The sequence below is a fragment of the Monodelphis domestica genome, chromosome 6 (assembly GCF_027887165.1).
Source record: "Monodelphis domestica isolate mMonDom1 chromosome 6, mMonDom1.pri, whole genome shotgun sequence".
NCBI classification, from domain to species: domain Eukaryota; kingdom Metazoa; phylum Chordata; class Mammalia; order Didelphimorphia; family Didelphidae; genus Monodelphis; species Monodelphis domestica.
In genome coordinates, this window is record NC_077232.1 from 73,131,779 (window position 1) to 73,149,662 (window position 17,884).

Sequence of the window (17,884 nt, forward strand, 5' to 3'; positions counted from 1 at the left end):
GAAATTAATAATTAGAACATTATTGAAAAAGTACATACCAGCTGAAGAGAGTACTACATTTTGTGAAGTACTCTGTGCATTATCTGAAGGGGGAGGAGGACTACCGAAAAAGAAATCTGTCCCTGCCCCAAGCAAGTCCCCTGTAGGCTCTTCTGAAATGGTTGCACCAGCAACAAACAGATTGCTTAACAAATCAGCATTGCTAGAGGAACTTTGAATTTCTTTGGAGGCATGGCTTTGCTCTGGTTCAGCTTCAGAGTCCAGGCCTAGCAAATCAACACTGTCTTCTTGCTGGGGCTCTTGCAGCTGGGCTGAGGGTTCATAATCTGTATCAAAAAGTAAATTTTCATCTTCTGCTTTTTCAGGGGCACTTGACTTTTCTTCTTCAATAGTAATTACTTTGTTCTCCCCAGGGAAAGTAGAAGATTCTTCATCAGACAATTCACTTCCTTCCCTGTCTTCATTCAGAACAACATGGTTTTCTTTAAGAAAGTTATTTTCTACTCCAGGTTCTGCTACTTTTCCTTCTACAAAATTGGGGAAGGGGGGGAGACAAGAGGGGTGAGAGAAAACACAGATTCATAGATTGATTAAATTTCAAATACTCAGGGAAATATTCTTTATAAGATTTTCATGATTATAACATTCTTTCATTTACCAAAAAAAAAGTCAACCAATAAACATATCTATTGGGCATATACTATATGCTTGGCAGAAGTTACAGATCTTTGCCCTTAGGAAGCTAACACTCTAGATAGAAGGACAAAACTTACTATATACATAATACAGCAACTACATGATGAAAGACAGCACTGAAATATAATGAATAATGCTGGCATGTACAGTGAGTTGTGCTGATATAAATTAGAGATGGTCAGAAGAGAAAGATTAATGAGGACTATAGGAACCTCAAAATGACAGGAAGGCTTCATGAAGAAATTAAAGAAAGATGTCAAAAGATGATGTATCTGGAGAGCTAGAAGAAGGGAGAGAGGGAGCCATTCCATGTGAGAACAGAATACGACAAGGTATAGAAGAATGACTATAGTGTGGATCTCCAGGATAATGAATAAATGAGCTTAATTTTCATATAGGAAGTAGATACATGACCTTGATATATAGTCACATCATAAATAAGTTAGAAGAACAAAGAAGAAATTATCTTTGACCTATGAAAAGAAAAAATGACCAAACAAGGGAAAGAGTGAATTAAAAAAATAGAAAATTTTGACCATATAAAATTTAAAACTTTTATACAAATCCAAATGCAGCTAAGATTAGAAAGAAAAAAACCTGGGAAAAATTCTATACAGCAAGTTTTCTCTCATAAAAATCTTATTTCCAAGATACATAAGGAATTGATTCTAATTTACAAGAATATGAGTCATTCTTTAATGAATAAAGGATATGAACACAGCCAGTTTCTCAAGGGAAAAAAATTCAATTCTCTATAGCCATAAAAATGATACAAATCATTAAGAATTAGGAAAATGCAAATTAAAGTTATTCTGAGGTTCCATGTTCAGATTGGCAAAGTTGATATGAAAATAAAATTGCAAATTTTGAAGAAGCTACACATAAAAAGGCAAACTAAAGCACTATTGCTCCAACAATGACTCAGACTAGCCATTCCGGAAGCCATTTGGAACTAGCACCTCAGGAGTCATTGAATGTCACACCCTTTGATCCACTAATATATCTACTAGGCCTGGACTGCAAAGAAATCAAAGAAAAAGAGGAAAAGCCCCCAAGTAGACAAAAATGTGTAGCAGTTCTTGTTGTCATGCCAAAGAATTGGAAATTAAGAGTGTTCATCAACTGCGGAATGGATGATAAGCAATGGTATGTAAATAAGATGGAATAATATTACGCTGTATGAAATGAAGACGCATGGTTTCAGAGAAACTTGGAAAGGTTTGTGTGGACTGATGCTGAATGAAGTGAACTGTACTATAAAAATGAGCAATAAAAGACGTAAAAATTCATATCAATATAATGATCAATGATGTGGGAACTGATGAATGTTACTCACCTAAAGAAGAGCTGGAGCAGACTAAAATACAGAATGAGATATGTATTTTTGGACATGGTCAATATGGAAATGTTTTTGTATTATGATGCTTATTTATTACAAATGGTAAGGGGGGAGAAAAAATATATAAGCTTGAGTAAAAAAAACTGTTTTTTAATTAAAAAAGGTAACATTGGGGTTACACTTACCTTTCTGAGATAATGTCATGAAAGAACAAAAAAAGGGGGAAGATATTATGCTCTTCAGAGCCCCTAGTACCAGTGTCATATCCAGCCTGGGCTAGAAAGGTTGCCGGCTTGACCTGGTATGTCAATTCTCAAAATTTTATGAAGTCAGATCAATCTAGCACAAACACAAAAGCACAAAACACAGAGGCCCCTGTCCACATCCCATACCTTGCCAGTCCAATGTATGAAAAAAGTTGTTTGTCTCAGTGCTATTACTCTGTGGTGAGTCTGACTCTGTGGGTACACTTTCAGGGGACTGCTGGGAGGCTTCTGCCTCATACTGGGCTGTAGATCCAGGCTGTCTAGGAAGCTCAGGTTTACCTAGTGTGAAATGTCAAACAAAGGCAACAAATTAGGTTGCATATTCTCCAAGGACAGGGACTATCTATTTACCATATTATATATATATTTAGCAGTATGCCTGATATGGCAGTATGCATCTATGATAGGCATTTAGGAAATCCAAATGAATGACAGAATTATAAAAACTTATAAAGAATCAATTCAACTAGGTTCTCACAACAGAAACCAGATGTTTTAGGTAAATCTAATAAATAAATAACTCAATTTATTAGAACAGCTAAATTGAGTGGTACTTTTTAAAAACTACTTTATAAAAACAAAATCACTACAGGACTACTTCACAATCAAATTTCCTTTTTGCACTTAAAACATGAATCAGTGTAAAAGCTTTTCATGAATACCATACCATACCATAACATAACATAAAGAATTTTTCTCTTTTTTAGGCTCTAAAGAAAGATGATAATATTACCAAGATTTTAACTTTAATTAGATAGAGTGAACATGGTCACTCCTACTTTGCAGGAATCTGAGAGAGACTAATGCAAAATGGAAATAACCCCCAAAATTAGTGCTTGAATGTTTTTGTGGGAATTCAGAAGCTCTCAAGTAAAACAATGGTGATACCTTGACCCTGAAGAAGCTGAAAAGCTATTCACCTAATCCTTCTACTCTTCTCTTCCCTCCCAGCTCAACTCCTAACAGGGTGACCGATTCGAATAACTGTTTACGTATCTAGAAAATGATGTTGCACTAGAGCTATAACAGAACACATATAAAAGTATTATTTTTTATGTAGTAGTGTTCCAAAATTAACTAACAAAATTTTTCTCAAATTGGTTTCTACATGAAATTTTTAAATACACTATACATCTATCTGAAAACAAAGGAAGGACAATAGAACAAACTTAATATGAAAAGCTATTCATCCCCACCAGCCCTAGTTAAAACCCTTTCTCTAAAAAAAAAATAAATAAATAAATAAAAATCAGGCATCAAGACAGTGACAACTCTAAGCCCCATCCTAGCTACTGTAGGGGGAAGGAGAGGAGGAAAAAAAATAGTCACATATCAAAGAGAATACGTTTTCTCTTCTAGATCCAAAATCTGGTAAAAGTCTGCTCTAGGATATGTTCAAAAAGTTGCTGGATTACTTAGAAACAGACTGACTTCTAGAATGGGCCTAAGCCTGACTTATCCCAAAATTGATATGGCAATCTCAAGGTCCTTTGCTATAGGTCTGTCAGAAGTTTGAGACTCTGAAATGGTCAATATTCCTTAATATCTGTACAAAATGTGCCAATGACTGGAATAGTACAGTAAATTAATAAAGCACAAATCATATTCTGAAAGTTTTCTATTAATAGAATAAAATAAAAACTCAAATGACAATGCTAGAAAGTTAATAAAAATGGCTATTTTTGTCAAGGAGATACGTATTCAAAAATAAAATTCCTGTGTGTATAAGAAAATTAAGTAGGTATTTTCACCAGTTCAAATAATTAGTTTTACCAAATTTAGACAAAATATCTTGTTGCTCCTCTCGGCTGGAGAACAGAATTTTTGGATTCAGTCCCTTCATATTTAAGTTATCCCATGGTGGAGTCTCAAGACTTGGCCTGTCTCTGGGTTCCACTTCTACTTCAAGATTCACTTGAAATAAATCAGGGTATTTCTCTTGAATGTCACATGCATCCAGATCATACCTGAAGACATTAAGATAACAAGCAACACAATCAGAATTTTAACTTCAAGAAATTTACTGACCATCTTAATCTAATACTTAACACTCAATAAGTAATCTAAATCAAGAATTTGTGTTCCAAACAACAGAGAAACACTTGTCTTGACTTCTCTCCATTTAGATCAAGGATTCTTATCCCGGCATATGTGCTGCAGAAGCAAGCACTTAAAAAAATAATAATAATACAACCTAATTGGTTTCCTTCCTACATGTTTTGTTTTGTGCATCTAAAAATGTGATTCAGAGAAGTCTGTAGACTGAATTGCCAGGCTACCAGAAGGGTCCATGACACCAACAAAAAGAACTCTTGATTTAGATAAATCTTTCAATTCTACTTGTACTTTCAAACTGCTTTCAAAAAGGCATACAACTCTATATACAAAATAAAGGGCCTGAAGTTATACCATAGAAGTGTGAGAAAACGTACCTTCTGTCAGTACAGAGGTGGGAGACTATGGACATAAAATGTTGCAAATACTGTCAGCCATAACTGGTGTAATATTGCAATGTTAGTTTTGCTAAACTCTTTCTCCCTCTCAAAAGGGGGGACACACGGCACACACACAGCAGGGCAAGAAGGAGACAGAGACAGTGCATATAATCAGAAATTAAATGGTTATGTGAAAACAAAATATATTAATAAAAACAATGGTAGCAATGACTGATGATGATGATGATGATCATAATCGCCACTGTTATCGTCAGCAGCAGAAGCATCAAAGTATACATGGGTCTAAAGTACTGGTCACCTAATCGCCTTATCGGCACTTCAAGGGGCTCTTTTTGTTTCCAATTAACAATAAGAATGATAAAGGTCATCTATAGGAAGTTGCCAGGATATCATGGTCCAGTCTCTTCCTCAGAAAAGGGTACAGCTGCTTCATCTCTCTAGATCTCTTGATAAGTTTATTGTTCTGTTTAAATTTCTGTTGAATTGTTTCAGTTATGTTCTCTATTTAGCAGTGAAGGTCTTTATCCTTCAGCTGTTTTTTCTCTCTGATTCAGACTTCCCTAAAGTAGTCTCCAAGGAAATTCAAAGATACTCTCAACAAAAGAGGGCTCAATGACAATATCTAAATAGCAGGGACGTACAGGCACACATTTGCTTCTGTTGCAGAAGCCCTACTACTGTGGGGTAAAAAGCATTAGAATAATAATGGCTGACACTTACATGGTGCTCCAGGTTTATAAAACCCTTTATATATGTTCTTATTTGATCCTCACAACACCACCATAAGATATGTACTACAATTATTTTTATACCCATGTTGCAGAAGTGGAAAGAGAGGTCCAGAAGAGGAAAATGATCCACAATGACAAGCATGGCAAAGCCAGAATTTAAATGTAGACCTCCTGGCTCTAAAACTAGTGCTTAGGAAGAAGAATCTTAATTTATTTGCAAGCCTAAATATTTAGTCAGTCTTCTGGGAAATATTCATCAAATGTTCAACTCTGAAATTTCCTTTATTTTTAGTTTTACAGACAATCAACTGTCAATTATCTGAGTTGATTTCCAGAAATCTAAGTAAGTCTAATGCAAAAGGAAATAATTCCCAAACCACTGAACTTTGGAATGTTTCTGTGGGAATTCAGAGGCTCTCAAGTAAAACAATGAAGATCAGAAATGAACATTTGATGCAAGAGAAGCTAGAAAACTGTCCACCTGGCTCCTTCTCCTCTTTACCTGCCTCCCAGTTCAACTCTTAACTTTACAATGGAGTGAAGAGTATAACCTCACCACTACAGCACATTACCAGTTTTGGAAGATCTGCCTTCCTTTGGTCTGCTGCCTAACTTACACCTTCAGTGGAACAATGGAGATATTTAAGTATGCTCATTTCAAAGATCTTTCTTTCTAAATACTTCCAAGTAATATAATTTATGTGAAAGTGTGTTGAAAACCATAAAAATTTAAGATTAGTTGGACTGACAATGATGTTAAGGAGTCATAGATTGTAATGATGTCCATAAATTTAGGCAGAATAAGTGATAGATCAACAAGTCCAAAGTGAGAATGCATGCATACTTTTGAAGCTAAAAGGGCTATGAAGGAGTCTCTAATCTTCACTCTTCATTTTATACTTGAAGAAATCATGAAGAAATCAAGGTCATTGATTTCTTCTTATAGACCACTACAAAATGGGTAATTCAGAAGTGAAGAATTAACATGTTTTTTGTATGAAGTTCAAAAAACATATTATGAAATGCTTAAAGTTCATTTATAAATTAGGAAGAGGAGGCAAAAGCAAGAGAAAGAGACAGAAGAACAAAAGAATATGGAAAGGAAGCAAAAAATAAAATAAAATTATATATGTATAAAATTTGAAAAGTAGGGAAACTCAAATGAAATTAAAACTAAATAACCTCTGGATGATAGGGTCCTGATGAGCAAAGTTCTCAGGCAGCACACTCAACTGCAACATGAAGAAAATCTCACACAAATTCAGGGGACAGTTCCAGAAGAAACATAGCAAGAAATCATTATTGTCCCAGGGATAGAGACAGTCTTTCCCTTCCCTCTCCTCCTCCTACATCCCCCATAAAGATTCCTTCCAGGACCAGCCCTCAGCCTCTGAGCTGCGACAGTGGACAGGAGCCTGTCCTTACCCCAAGAGATGATGAGGGAACAATGAAAGTCTTATGAGCAGAGTGCACTCATCAGTGAGTACCAACAGTACCCAATAGGACAGTAACATATAGCAATCCAGAAATACTCACTCTTCCATATACTCTACCACTGATTGGAATAGGTATCAAAGCAGGAAATCTGATTTAGGATGGCAAAACTAAAGAGCCCTTAAAAATCACCTCATTCAAACTCTTCCCTTCACATGACAATCATCCAGTAGAGATCAGAACTATACAAGCACCACTCGAAACTCTAATGTAAGCTTTATCAAGGAAGCGGAAAAGCTGTATTCACAGCAGTAGCTCTTCTTAGTGTCCCTGAGAATATTGTTTTAAAACACGGCAAGTTCAATGTGTTGGACTTAAAAAAAACACCCAGGCCAACTTACATTGCCTCTTGAGGGGGGCTACATTCTAGAAAAGGGAGCCGGTACAATATCTACATGCAAATCCCCAAGACTGACCCAATGATTTGTCATAGAAATCCTTGCTCCATTGCAATGACACAGAAAAAGAGCAGGAGCCTTAGACGGCTAAGAGACATACTAGTTACAGTAGAATGGCAATGACTGGATCTTAATTTAATATGGTAAGAATATTTTCTATATAAATGCCACAACAGTAGTAAAGAGTATATGACATCGAGGCACCTAGGTGGCTCAGTGGATAGAGTGCCAGGACTAGAAATGGGAGGTTTTGGATTCAAATATGACCTCAGACATTTCCTAGCTGTGTGACCCTGAGAAAAATCACTTATGCCTGGCCCTTATCACTATTCTGCCTTAGAATCAATGAGACTGAAGGTAAGGGTTTGTTTAAAAAAAAAAAAGTATTGCATCATTGTAAATGTTAGCCAAGCATCTTCTGAATTTAAGGCACCCAAAGGAAAGCTATCAAGCAATTAATAATAGAACCGAAGTTCAACAGTAATTATATATAGTGCTTTAAGGCTAAAGTGCTTTCTACACAGAATCTCATTTCAGTCTCTTAACTGCTGAAGCAGAGGCCATAGGTATCATCTCCACTTTACTAATGATGAAATTAAGACTCAGAGAAGCTGTATGTAACTTGCCCCAACATCACAGAGTTAGGAAGCAGAAGGGAAAAGATTTGAATCCATGTTTTTGGACTTCATGTCTGATATTCTTGCCACCAGAAATCCTGGTAGCTTGAAGTAGAAGGCTTATTTTTTAAAACTTGGCATCCTAAATATCTAGCACAAATCCTTGTTTAGAGTAGGTACTCAAAAACTTTTGTTTATGATGCTTGTTCTCTCTCTTCTATCTACTTAGGAAACAATCTTGGTCATTATATCAAGAGTATTCATTTTTTTTGTTCTGCCCATTTACATTGTTGCAGAATGACTCCCAAATCTATAGGAAGTCTTTCCTAATACCTCTTACTTCTAGTGCCTCCCCCCAATCCAATTGATTATCTCAATGTTATAGCTCATTTGTATATAGGTGTTCTTATGTTGTCTCTCCCATTAGATTGTGAACTCCTTTAAAGTAGGGACTGCCTTTTTGGCTTCTTTGTATATTCAGTGTTTAGAGTGCCTTGGCACAAAGCAGGCACTTATTGACTGACTAAAAAAAAACCCACCAGAACTTCAATTTATGAAATGAAAAATAGATCAGGATTCACTAACTAAAATTTCCACATTTAAATATATGCCACTGAATTAAAAGAATGAAATTTTTGTTGGACTATAATAGTAATTTCAACGGTACTTAAGATTTCAAAATCCCTTCAGCAATCAATCAATAATCAATGACTCTTGCCCACAATGTACTCAGGACTCATACTGAATTCCAGTTTTGTCTGGCATTTAGGGTGGCAGCTCATTTTGTCCAAATTCTTCTCTTTTTTTCCCTGTCCCTTATTTGTTTGTTCCTGCTTCTCAATTTGCAAATAAAAGAATGCATGGAGACTGTTCTGCAAGCCTTAATATACTATGTGACTATAAGCTATTATCAGCTTTTTTTTTTTTAATATTCCCTAAACCTGTATATCTACCTGACTTGGCCTTTACTTTATTATCAACAGAATCAGAGCAATTCTCTCCCTTTACTTCCACATTCAAAAGCAAAGAAGGTTTTACAATTCTGAGGTCATGTAGGAAATCAATTTCGCAACTCATAGGTCACCAAAGATGGCAACAACATGGGATTTGGATATTACAAGTAATATGTGCAGGGTACATTATTCATTTAAAAAGGCAAAACGACAAAGCTTTTAAAAAGTACAGAATACTGGCTACCAGGGCAACAGGGATAACTTTAAAAAGAAAGGAAGAAATTTTAAAAGCTATGGGGCTAGGAAAAGCTCAGAATAAAAAAGGTGCAATGGTTCAGGGTAAAAGGAAATATGAAGACTGATAAAACTCTGGCATAAAAAATTTAATCAAAAGCATTAAACAATCTATTCCAATTATACTACATCACTGGCCAGTAGAAGGAGCAAAGTATCTGAGTAGCCTGGTAGAATATGAGGAGAGAATCGGCACAAGAATTGTCAGTAATGAGCAGTGGTGCATGGACTACACAACATAGATTCCATCAAGTGACTGGTTTTATCAATGATACTAGTCTTTCTTAAGCACACAACTACAAAACATACTTGACCAAATTTAGCAATGTGTGATTCTTGGCTTTCCCTTTAATTCTCTTACTGTTATTGCATTTTACATTACAAGTCCTTGGACCTTTTCATTTCATTGCAATATCTAGATAGTCTATCTAACCCCATCCAGAACAAGATCTTCCCCAAATCCACAATGTCCAACATTAACCTACTTGGCAAACTTCACAGTTGTAGCATTTCGGGGCACAAATCCCGTGTGGAACTGAATCTGAAACATCTTCATTGAAGCCATCTGGGGATGACAAAAAAAGATTATTTATAAACCTAATAAAAGCATCATGTTTTTAGCTCAACAAGTGTCCATCCATTTTACTTCTAGAAGAACACCACTACTGTGATATGACAGTGAAAATATTCCAAATAATGGATGATGTGCAAGCTAAAATACTTTCATTTATTTAACTTTGAATATCACAATGTCAAACAATTCCAACAAAATGAAGTTGTAATCTTTGATCCTGTATGTTTAAACAGCAAAGGGCCTTATAAGAAACAAAGTAGTACTAAGTCAGACAATCCCACAACATGGACTCATGAGAAATGCATCTTTAAAATGGAAGTAATAATAGCACTTGCCTCTCAGGGCTGTTATAAGGATAAAATAAGAAAAAATTATAAATCACTTTGCAAAATTTAAATATTTCTCTCTTGATATATAGACATATATAAAACCATTACCCTAATTTAAGCCCTATCACCTCCTGCCTTGACTTTTTTTTTTAAACCCTTGCCTTTTGTCTTAGAATCACTACTAAGTTTGGGTTCCAAGACAGAAGAGTAGTTAAGGAGAGGCAACTGGGATTAAGCAATTTGCCCAGAGTCACACAACTAGGAAGTATCTAGGGCCACATTTGAACCCATCTCGTCTCCAGGCCTGGCTCGTTAGCCACTGAATCACCTAGCTGCCTTAGGTCTGAATTATTATAAATAACTTCTTAATTTGTCTTCCTACCAGAAATCACTCCCTTCTCCAAATCATTTTATAAATGCCTGACAAATTAATATTCTAAGAGAGAAATGACCATATCTCTTTACTGTTCAAAACATTCAATGGTTTCCGACAGCCAGGATAAAGTACAAACTCTTCAACCTGACCTTTACAATTCTCCACAATCAAGCCACCAACATACCATTACAGATTTATTTAATTTTACTAGCCCCTTTATACACTCAATATTTAAGCCAATATGGCCAACTACCAAATCCCCTCTACATGTTTGTACAGGCCTTGCGGACATTCCCCTCTCACTTCCACCTATTAGGATTCTTAGGTTCCTTCCCTTGAGGCTTTTTTCAGGTGCCAATGCATAAGTAAAAGCCTTTTCTGATCCACACCCTCCCCTCTAGATTTTAATAGTGTCTCTTTTTCTAAACTTCCCTTGTATTTAACTAAGCTGAATACCACATGTGGCAAGTTCCACAAGGGCACAATGTTTCATTTTTGTCTTTGTCTCCTCAGTATCAGTATACAATGCCTGGCACACAGTGGCCACTAAATACTTTTTAAGCTGATCTAAATTGAATTCTAATTGTTCTCAAGTTACTTCATTTAATTATCTTTGGTTTCTCCAGTTATATGGAGTTTTTTGTTTTTGTTTTAATTTTTATTTTCCCAATTATATATAGTAATAATTTTCAAAATACATTTTTCAAAATTTTAAGATCCAAACCATTTCCCTCCCTTTCTTCCCTCCCCACACTGGGCAATGGTAAGCAAAACATATTTCCATACTGGTCATTGTTCTAGGGGCATGCTCATATAAAACCAACACCCCAAAATAATAAACTGGTGTGAAAAATAGTATGCTTTGAAACATATCTATCCAATTCCAACAGTTCTTTCGCAAGAGATAGATAGCATTCTCCATTACAAATCTTTCAGAACTATCCCAGATCATGCATTGCTGAGAGTAGCCAAGTTTTCACAGTTGATGTTTGTTTCCTTTTATCCTTTAATAATGTCTAACAGCACAGGCATTCAGAACTCAATTAAATTCCTGGGAAAACTAGCCACTGTTAACATATATAATAGAGAAAGTGAGTGATCAGCACATGACAAGTAGTAAGAAAAGTTAAGGTCTTCTATTAAGTCAATTACCTTAGCTTGCAATCTTCCTCCCAATGTTGATCTTGCATGATAAATGACAATGAGTACATCACCCTGGACTGTTATGCCCAATGGAATTACTGCTTTGCCATCCTCAATTTTAAAATCCCTAAATAACAGAAATATAAATTGTTTACATTAACTTATTTTATATAAAAATAGCTGCCATGCTAAAGATCCCCATGTTGAAGCCAAACTTAGAGTATAACTCCCAAAAATCACAAAGACAAGAAAAATTATTTCCTAAAGATATTAAAATTTTTCAAAAATGGAAAATTCATAAAATCACAAATTTTATTAATTGATCTTTTGGGATCTTTTGGAGAGAAAATTTTTCCAGAAACATTTTCTTTTTCTACAAAAAGTTGCTTCCCACAAAACTTAAGTAGTTAACATCAATGAATGGCTATAAAAACAATAATTGTTTGCAGACTGAATTTCTTACCCTATGGCTAATTTCTGGCTTTATTTCATAACTATGCCCTCTGTAATCAAAACACATGAGGTTTTGTTTATTTGGATACCCTAAACCTCCTTCAGAATGGGTCTGCTCATCTTACAGATACTCAATGAGTATAGACACAGGAGGAATTCGAATAACAAATTGACACCATAGAATTACTGACAAAACTTAACAAAGGAAGGACAAGAGATGTACTATTCTGAACTTACTTCATTTTATCATACTCTTGAGATGTTGTGGTCACTCGTTCATCTCCCACATAAACTTCACAAAAGGGTCTACAGCCATTTCTCTGCTTGCTGAACAGGGGCACTGGTGTCATCAGGACTGCTTTAATAAGGATTGGTTTACTATGGGGGATAATGGGCTCTTCTGCCATCATGTCACACATGTACTCTATATACCTATAAAGCCAAAGAGCAACAAACATAGAGCCAACTTTGTGGACCAGGGATATAAAGATAAGAGAGCAAGATGACTGCTCTCTATTACAGTTATTTAGCTCCAATTATATGCATAAAGGTTCATTACAATGGTAACTTCAAGAAAGCTATAATAAAGTTCCAATGTCATCACTTCAAATGGGAAACAAGAACCAAAATATCATCATTCTTGATTCCAAGACAGGGCCTGCAAGTCAACAAAACCAACTCCACTACCAGAGAGGTTGTCAGTCCTAGATGGGAAGTCACTGTCCTAGGAAATGGAAAATGAATGGAAGAAAGACAGGCAAACAGACAGGTTAGGGAAAGAGCAAGATAGGGCTATTGAGAGAACTCTTTACTGGCTCATGCCAATCTAGAAGTCTTTTCTATTCCTTGTGAGGGCCTTAACTTGTGACAGCTAACAGAAGTCAAACTTACTGACAAGATGTAGTCATCAATCAACAAATATTCACTAAGAATTTACTAACACAGCACTGGCATTGTAGAGGAATGTAGTTAAAAGGATAAATATGGTCCCTACCTTGTAGGACTTCACAGTCTAGTTGAGCAATAACAAATACATATGAAGAATTCTCTAACAACAAAAGAACAGAATTTGCTAAATGTAAAAGTGCAAGGACAGATAATGAGTGCTGTAAGAGTTCAGGAGACTTCCCTTGACTTCCCATAAATTGAAAATATTCTATGAAAAATGAAGTCCATAAACCTAATCAAATCACCTGAAATGGTAGGGTGAATGAAATGAAAGGGTAGTTAAGACCTTATTGTTTCTGCTTTGACAGGCCTTCTAGTCTTTCTCAGTTGATATTCTTTCAACTAACTTGAAACCAGGAAGACTTGGGTTTGAATCCTGTCTCAAGACACTAGCTGTGTGACTGTGGACCCATCACTTAACCTCTGAGTGCCAGTTTCTTCACCTATAAAATGGAGACAATAATAGAATCTCCTTTACAGGATAGTTATGATAAAATGAGAATATATGGAAAGCATTTAGCAAACCTTAAAGTCTTACATAAATAGTAATTTTAATCAAAATTGTCAACAACAACCTGGAAGGGTTGTACATAGGTATATAGTTTTATATTCTCTATTTTTTGAAAAATATGATGTGTGTGTGTGTGTGTGTGTGTGTATGTGTGTGTGTGTGTATTTTCTCTCATGTTACAGATGGTCAAAGAGCAAGACCAGAGCTAAATAGGAGAGAACACATATGAAAACTTGGGCATTGCTCCCTGGCAAACTCAATAAAATTACATAGGGATAGTAAGAGTTTGGTGTGGGGAGCTCTTGTTAAAAACCTGCCTCACTGATGTAACTTCTCTCCCAATTCATAGTTTAAAAATCACCTAGAGTACTGAGACTTTACTTGTCCAGGGTAAATAGCCAGTATGTGTCAGAAGTAGGCCTTAAACTGATATCTTCCTAGTTCTAAGGTTGGCTCTCTTCTTCCATGATATCTAATCTGTTGCTAAGGCCAGTGGATTTCACCATAACATTTCTCAAATCCCACCCCACTCCACCCACTTTTTCTCATCACTTTCTCTGTCATCAATCTGATCTGGGTTCTTTTCACCTCAACCCAGACTCTTGGAAAAGCCTTGATATTATAACATTTTTTCCCCATTTTTTAATTTCTTCAGTTACAAGTAACAACTTTTGATAACTATTTCTTGACTTTTTTAAAATTCAGATTTTTCTCCCTCCCTACCTTCCCTCCCCCCAAGAATAGTCTGATTTAAATTTATACTTGTACTTTGATATAATACATATTTCCATATTGCTCATTTCATTATCAATATTTTTTTTTTAAGCTGCTGGGAAGAAGCTAATTTTTCTCTTCAGCTCCAAGAAAAATGAACAGAAGAATATAGCCATGTAATCATAGAAACAGGAAACCCAGCTGGATTCAAGGAAAAACTTTTTGACTTTGAAGTCTGAGGTCTTGCTGTGGAATGTTTATATCTGGAGATATTCTCCAAAATCCATAATATACTTTAGTTATACTTAGTTATCAGTCTGACTCAAGAGAAAGGTTACAACAGATGATCTCTTAAAGCCCCTAACCTAAACAAAGGCATAAAGGCAAAATGAAAAATGTGTGTGGTTGGGGTAGGAGAAAGTGTAGAAGTTAGAATAGCATCTGTACTCTGACCCAGTTGCTACCATAACTATTAGTGTCAGATATTCCAAAACTCACTAGAAATCATAATGACAGGATGGATACATATTAATAATTATCCTTAAAATTATGCTTAATGAATATTTCTTAAAATCAGATTTTTAAAAGTAAAAAATTTTTAAACTTTCCAGCTTTAATTAGTTCTATGCTAAATTCAAGGCTGTTAGTTCAAGATTCTACCTCCAGATCATGCTTTAGCTCCATTTCTCAAGATACCCTACCCCTTCTTGGCCTCCCTTTCCATATTCCCTGCCCAGATACAGCCATATGTTTTTGAGGATGGGGATTGGGGTGGTGTGGGAGGAAGGCAGTAAAAGGAGTTTTGTTTTTTCTAAACACTGGCAAACATCTTTTGAGAATTTATCTGGAGTCCCATTTCCTCATGTGTAAAACAGAAATACACTTGTCCTACCTATTTCACAAGATAGACTCTAACACCTCTTCAATATTTGTTCAAATATCATTCCCACCATAAAGTTTTCCCTAATGCCTCAAGTTGCAAATGACACATGTATGTGTCTATCTATCTCTCAGTCTGTCTCCCCCTCTCTGAATCTCACCCAAAAAATTATTTGGACTTTTCCAAATCACAGCATTATTTCAGTAATTTGTATATTTTTTTTTTAACCAACCCCTTTCCCCATCCCTATTTCCCCTAAGTTCCTGGAGGGCCAGATCTATGGGTTGTTTCATTCCTGCATACCCAGCAAACCATAAATGTTTAGCATTTATTTGCTGAGTTGAATGTGAACTATACTAGGAAAAAGAGTTCTGATAATTCTCATTTCTAATTATTTATATAGCCAACTCAGAAGAGAGCTATAAATAATTCACAACAGCCTATATAATTCCCTCTAGCACACTTTCTTATCCATATTCTCAACATACATTTCATGTCTGGATCAATCTAAGGAACAAGACTAAACAGACATAAGATCTGATAATTCTTCCAAGGTCACAGTCCTCTGCTATGTAGTAGATGAAATACAAATTTTAGATGAGAGATCATCCCTGTTTCACAGAGTTTACAACCTACTTGGGATTAGAAAGGTAGAGAAAGGGGGTCAGCTGGGTAGCTCAGTGGATTGAGAACCAGGCCTAGAGACGGGAGGTCCTAGGTTCAAATCCGGCCTCAGCCACTTCCTAGCTGTGTGACCCTGGGCAAGTCACTTGACCCCCATTGCCTAGCCCTTACCACTCTTCTGCCTTGGAGACAATACACAGTATTGACTCCAAGATGGAAGGTAAGGGTTTCTAATAAAAAAAAGGTAGAGAAAATGTGCCATATAAAATTCAAATGAAAAAACAATCAATAGCAGAGGTCCAGAAAGACTTCATATAGAAGCTGGCATTTCCAATGTAGTTTAAAGGACAAATAAGAGTTTAATAGGGCTGCTAAGTGGCATAGTGGATAAGAATGATGGGCCTGGAGTCAGGAATACTCATCTTTTCTGAGTTCTAATCTAGCCTCAAGGCACTTGTCACTCTAGCTACATGACTATGGGCTATTTAACCCTATTTGTCTCAATTTCCCCATCTGTAAAATGAGCTGGAGAAGGAAAAAGCAAACTGTTTCAGAATCTTTGCCAAGAAAATCTGAAATGTAATTACAAAGAGTCAGACATGAATAAAATGAATAGCATGACAACATCAGTTTGTTGTAACAGATGAAGAGGAATGGTGGTAAGCAAAAACAGAAAAGCAAGAAAATGATTATTTTTTACAGGTACAATTTGTATTTCATTTTGGCCAGAATACAGATGATAGAAAAGAAAAGAACAATTTTGGAAAGGGTGGCACCAGATTATGGAAGGTTTTGAATGCCAGGTGAGAGAATCCAATAAATATATTTGAATGCATACAATCAATCTTAATCAGTATCAAGCAGACTGGAAGGAAGAATGTAGAAGCAGAAGGACCTGTTAAGGTGCCACTATAATCACTTTAAGCTGGAGGTGATGGTTTATATCAAAGTAGGAAAGACAATGTACTAAGGGGGGAAGATGGCCAGTAATGTATTGTGTTACAGAAGAGTCCAGGAGGATAAAGATATGAAAGGCCACTCGATTTTGTTATGAAGTCATTTGGAGAATAAAAGGATAGCCCTGGACTGCAGATACCTGGGACCCACAAGTGTAGCCAAACCAGATAGTAATTGAGAAATACTTAACAAAATAAATGACCACAATAAAAGAGATGTTAATTTATGGTTTTCTAAGTCAATATGTAGTCTGCAAGGATCTGATTCTATATATGTTAGACATCACTGGCCTAGACAACCTCATTTCAGCTTTAAGCCTATGATATCTGGGTAAGAATTTGTAGAGGTGGAAGCAGCAGACTTTAAGTAACTGGATCCGATGCCTAAAGAAGAATGACTGTGTTCTAATATGGAAGACAGTGTAAAAATATTACCACAAAAATAAACATTGAAGTCAGGAAAAAGAGCAGGTTTAGAAGGAAAGATGATGAGTTTAGTTTGAGATAGGCTGAGTCTCAAGTGCCAGCAGAACACTGAAATGAAGATGCTCTGAGGAAGGTGGAGATACAAGTCTAGAGCTCAGAAAAGTGATTATTAGGACCACAGAGATAGATGGAGGTGGCATGTGTTTCACTTACCCCATGTGTGGAATTTATGGCCCACTAGCCTTCCCATGATCCCAAATTTCAGAATTACTAGAGAGAATGAATAATCCTTAGGTGAACACCCAATGAACTAGAAGATTATCAACATGTGGAAGGGTACCAAGTACTGTGTCCCACTAAGGTCAAGAAACTTTGCTACTTAATATTTTCACCAGTGATCTGCATTGAAAATGCTCAATAAATTCATAACCAGTTCTAATCAAAGAGAGGTGATCAGGACTGATGATAATGGCTATGGAAATATACATATGCAAGGTCCCAAGGAGGATAACGTTGATCATGTTATGTGACCAATTGTGCTTCTTTTATTTGATCAATTTAATAACTTCAAACTCAAGAAAGAATGCTATTCTGAAACAAGTTTAGTGATAGGCTTTGGGAACTTAATTCTCAAAATATCATTTTCTATATTCTAAATAAGTATTTAGAATAAAGCACATTAATGACAAATCACTGCTAGGCTAAT

At 35.9% G+C, this 17,884-nt stretch overlaps 1 protein-coding gene and 1 long non-coding RNA gene across 5 annotated transcripts in view; one reads left to right on the top strand and one right to left on the bottom strand.

The window, feature by feature from the left end:
- The window catches only part of LOC103101431 (uncharacterized), an 83,864-nt gene that overhangs the window by 41,990 nt on the left and 23,990 nt on the right, over nt 1-17,884 (top strand). The window lies entirely within an intron of this gene.
- Nucleotides 1-17,884, bottom strand: part of GAK (cyclin G associated kinase) — a 113,726-nt gene that overhangs the window by 30,932 nt on the left and 64,910 nt on the right. For all 3 annotated transcript variants that reach the window (XM_056802252.1, XM_056802253.1, XM_056802254.1), the window contains 6 exons: nt 12,357-12,551; nt 11,676-11,793; nt 9,730-9,809; nt 4,075-4,268; nt 2,428-2,580; nt 39-527 (listed from right to left, as the gene is read on the bottom strand). In XM_056802252.1, the coding sequence (XP_056658230.1) occupies nt 39-527; nt 2,428-2,580; nt 4,075-4,268; nt 9,730-9,809; nt 11,676-11,793; nt 12,357-12,551 (1,229 nt within the window). The remainder of the gene's footprint in view (nt 1-38; nt 528-2,427; nt 2,581-4,074; nt 4,269-9,729; nt 9,810-11,675; nt 11,794-12,356; nt 12,552-17,884) is intronic.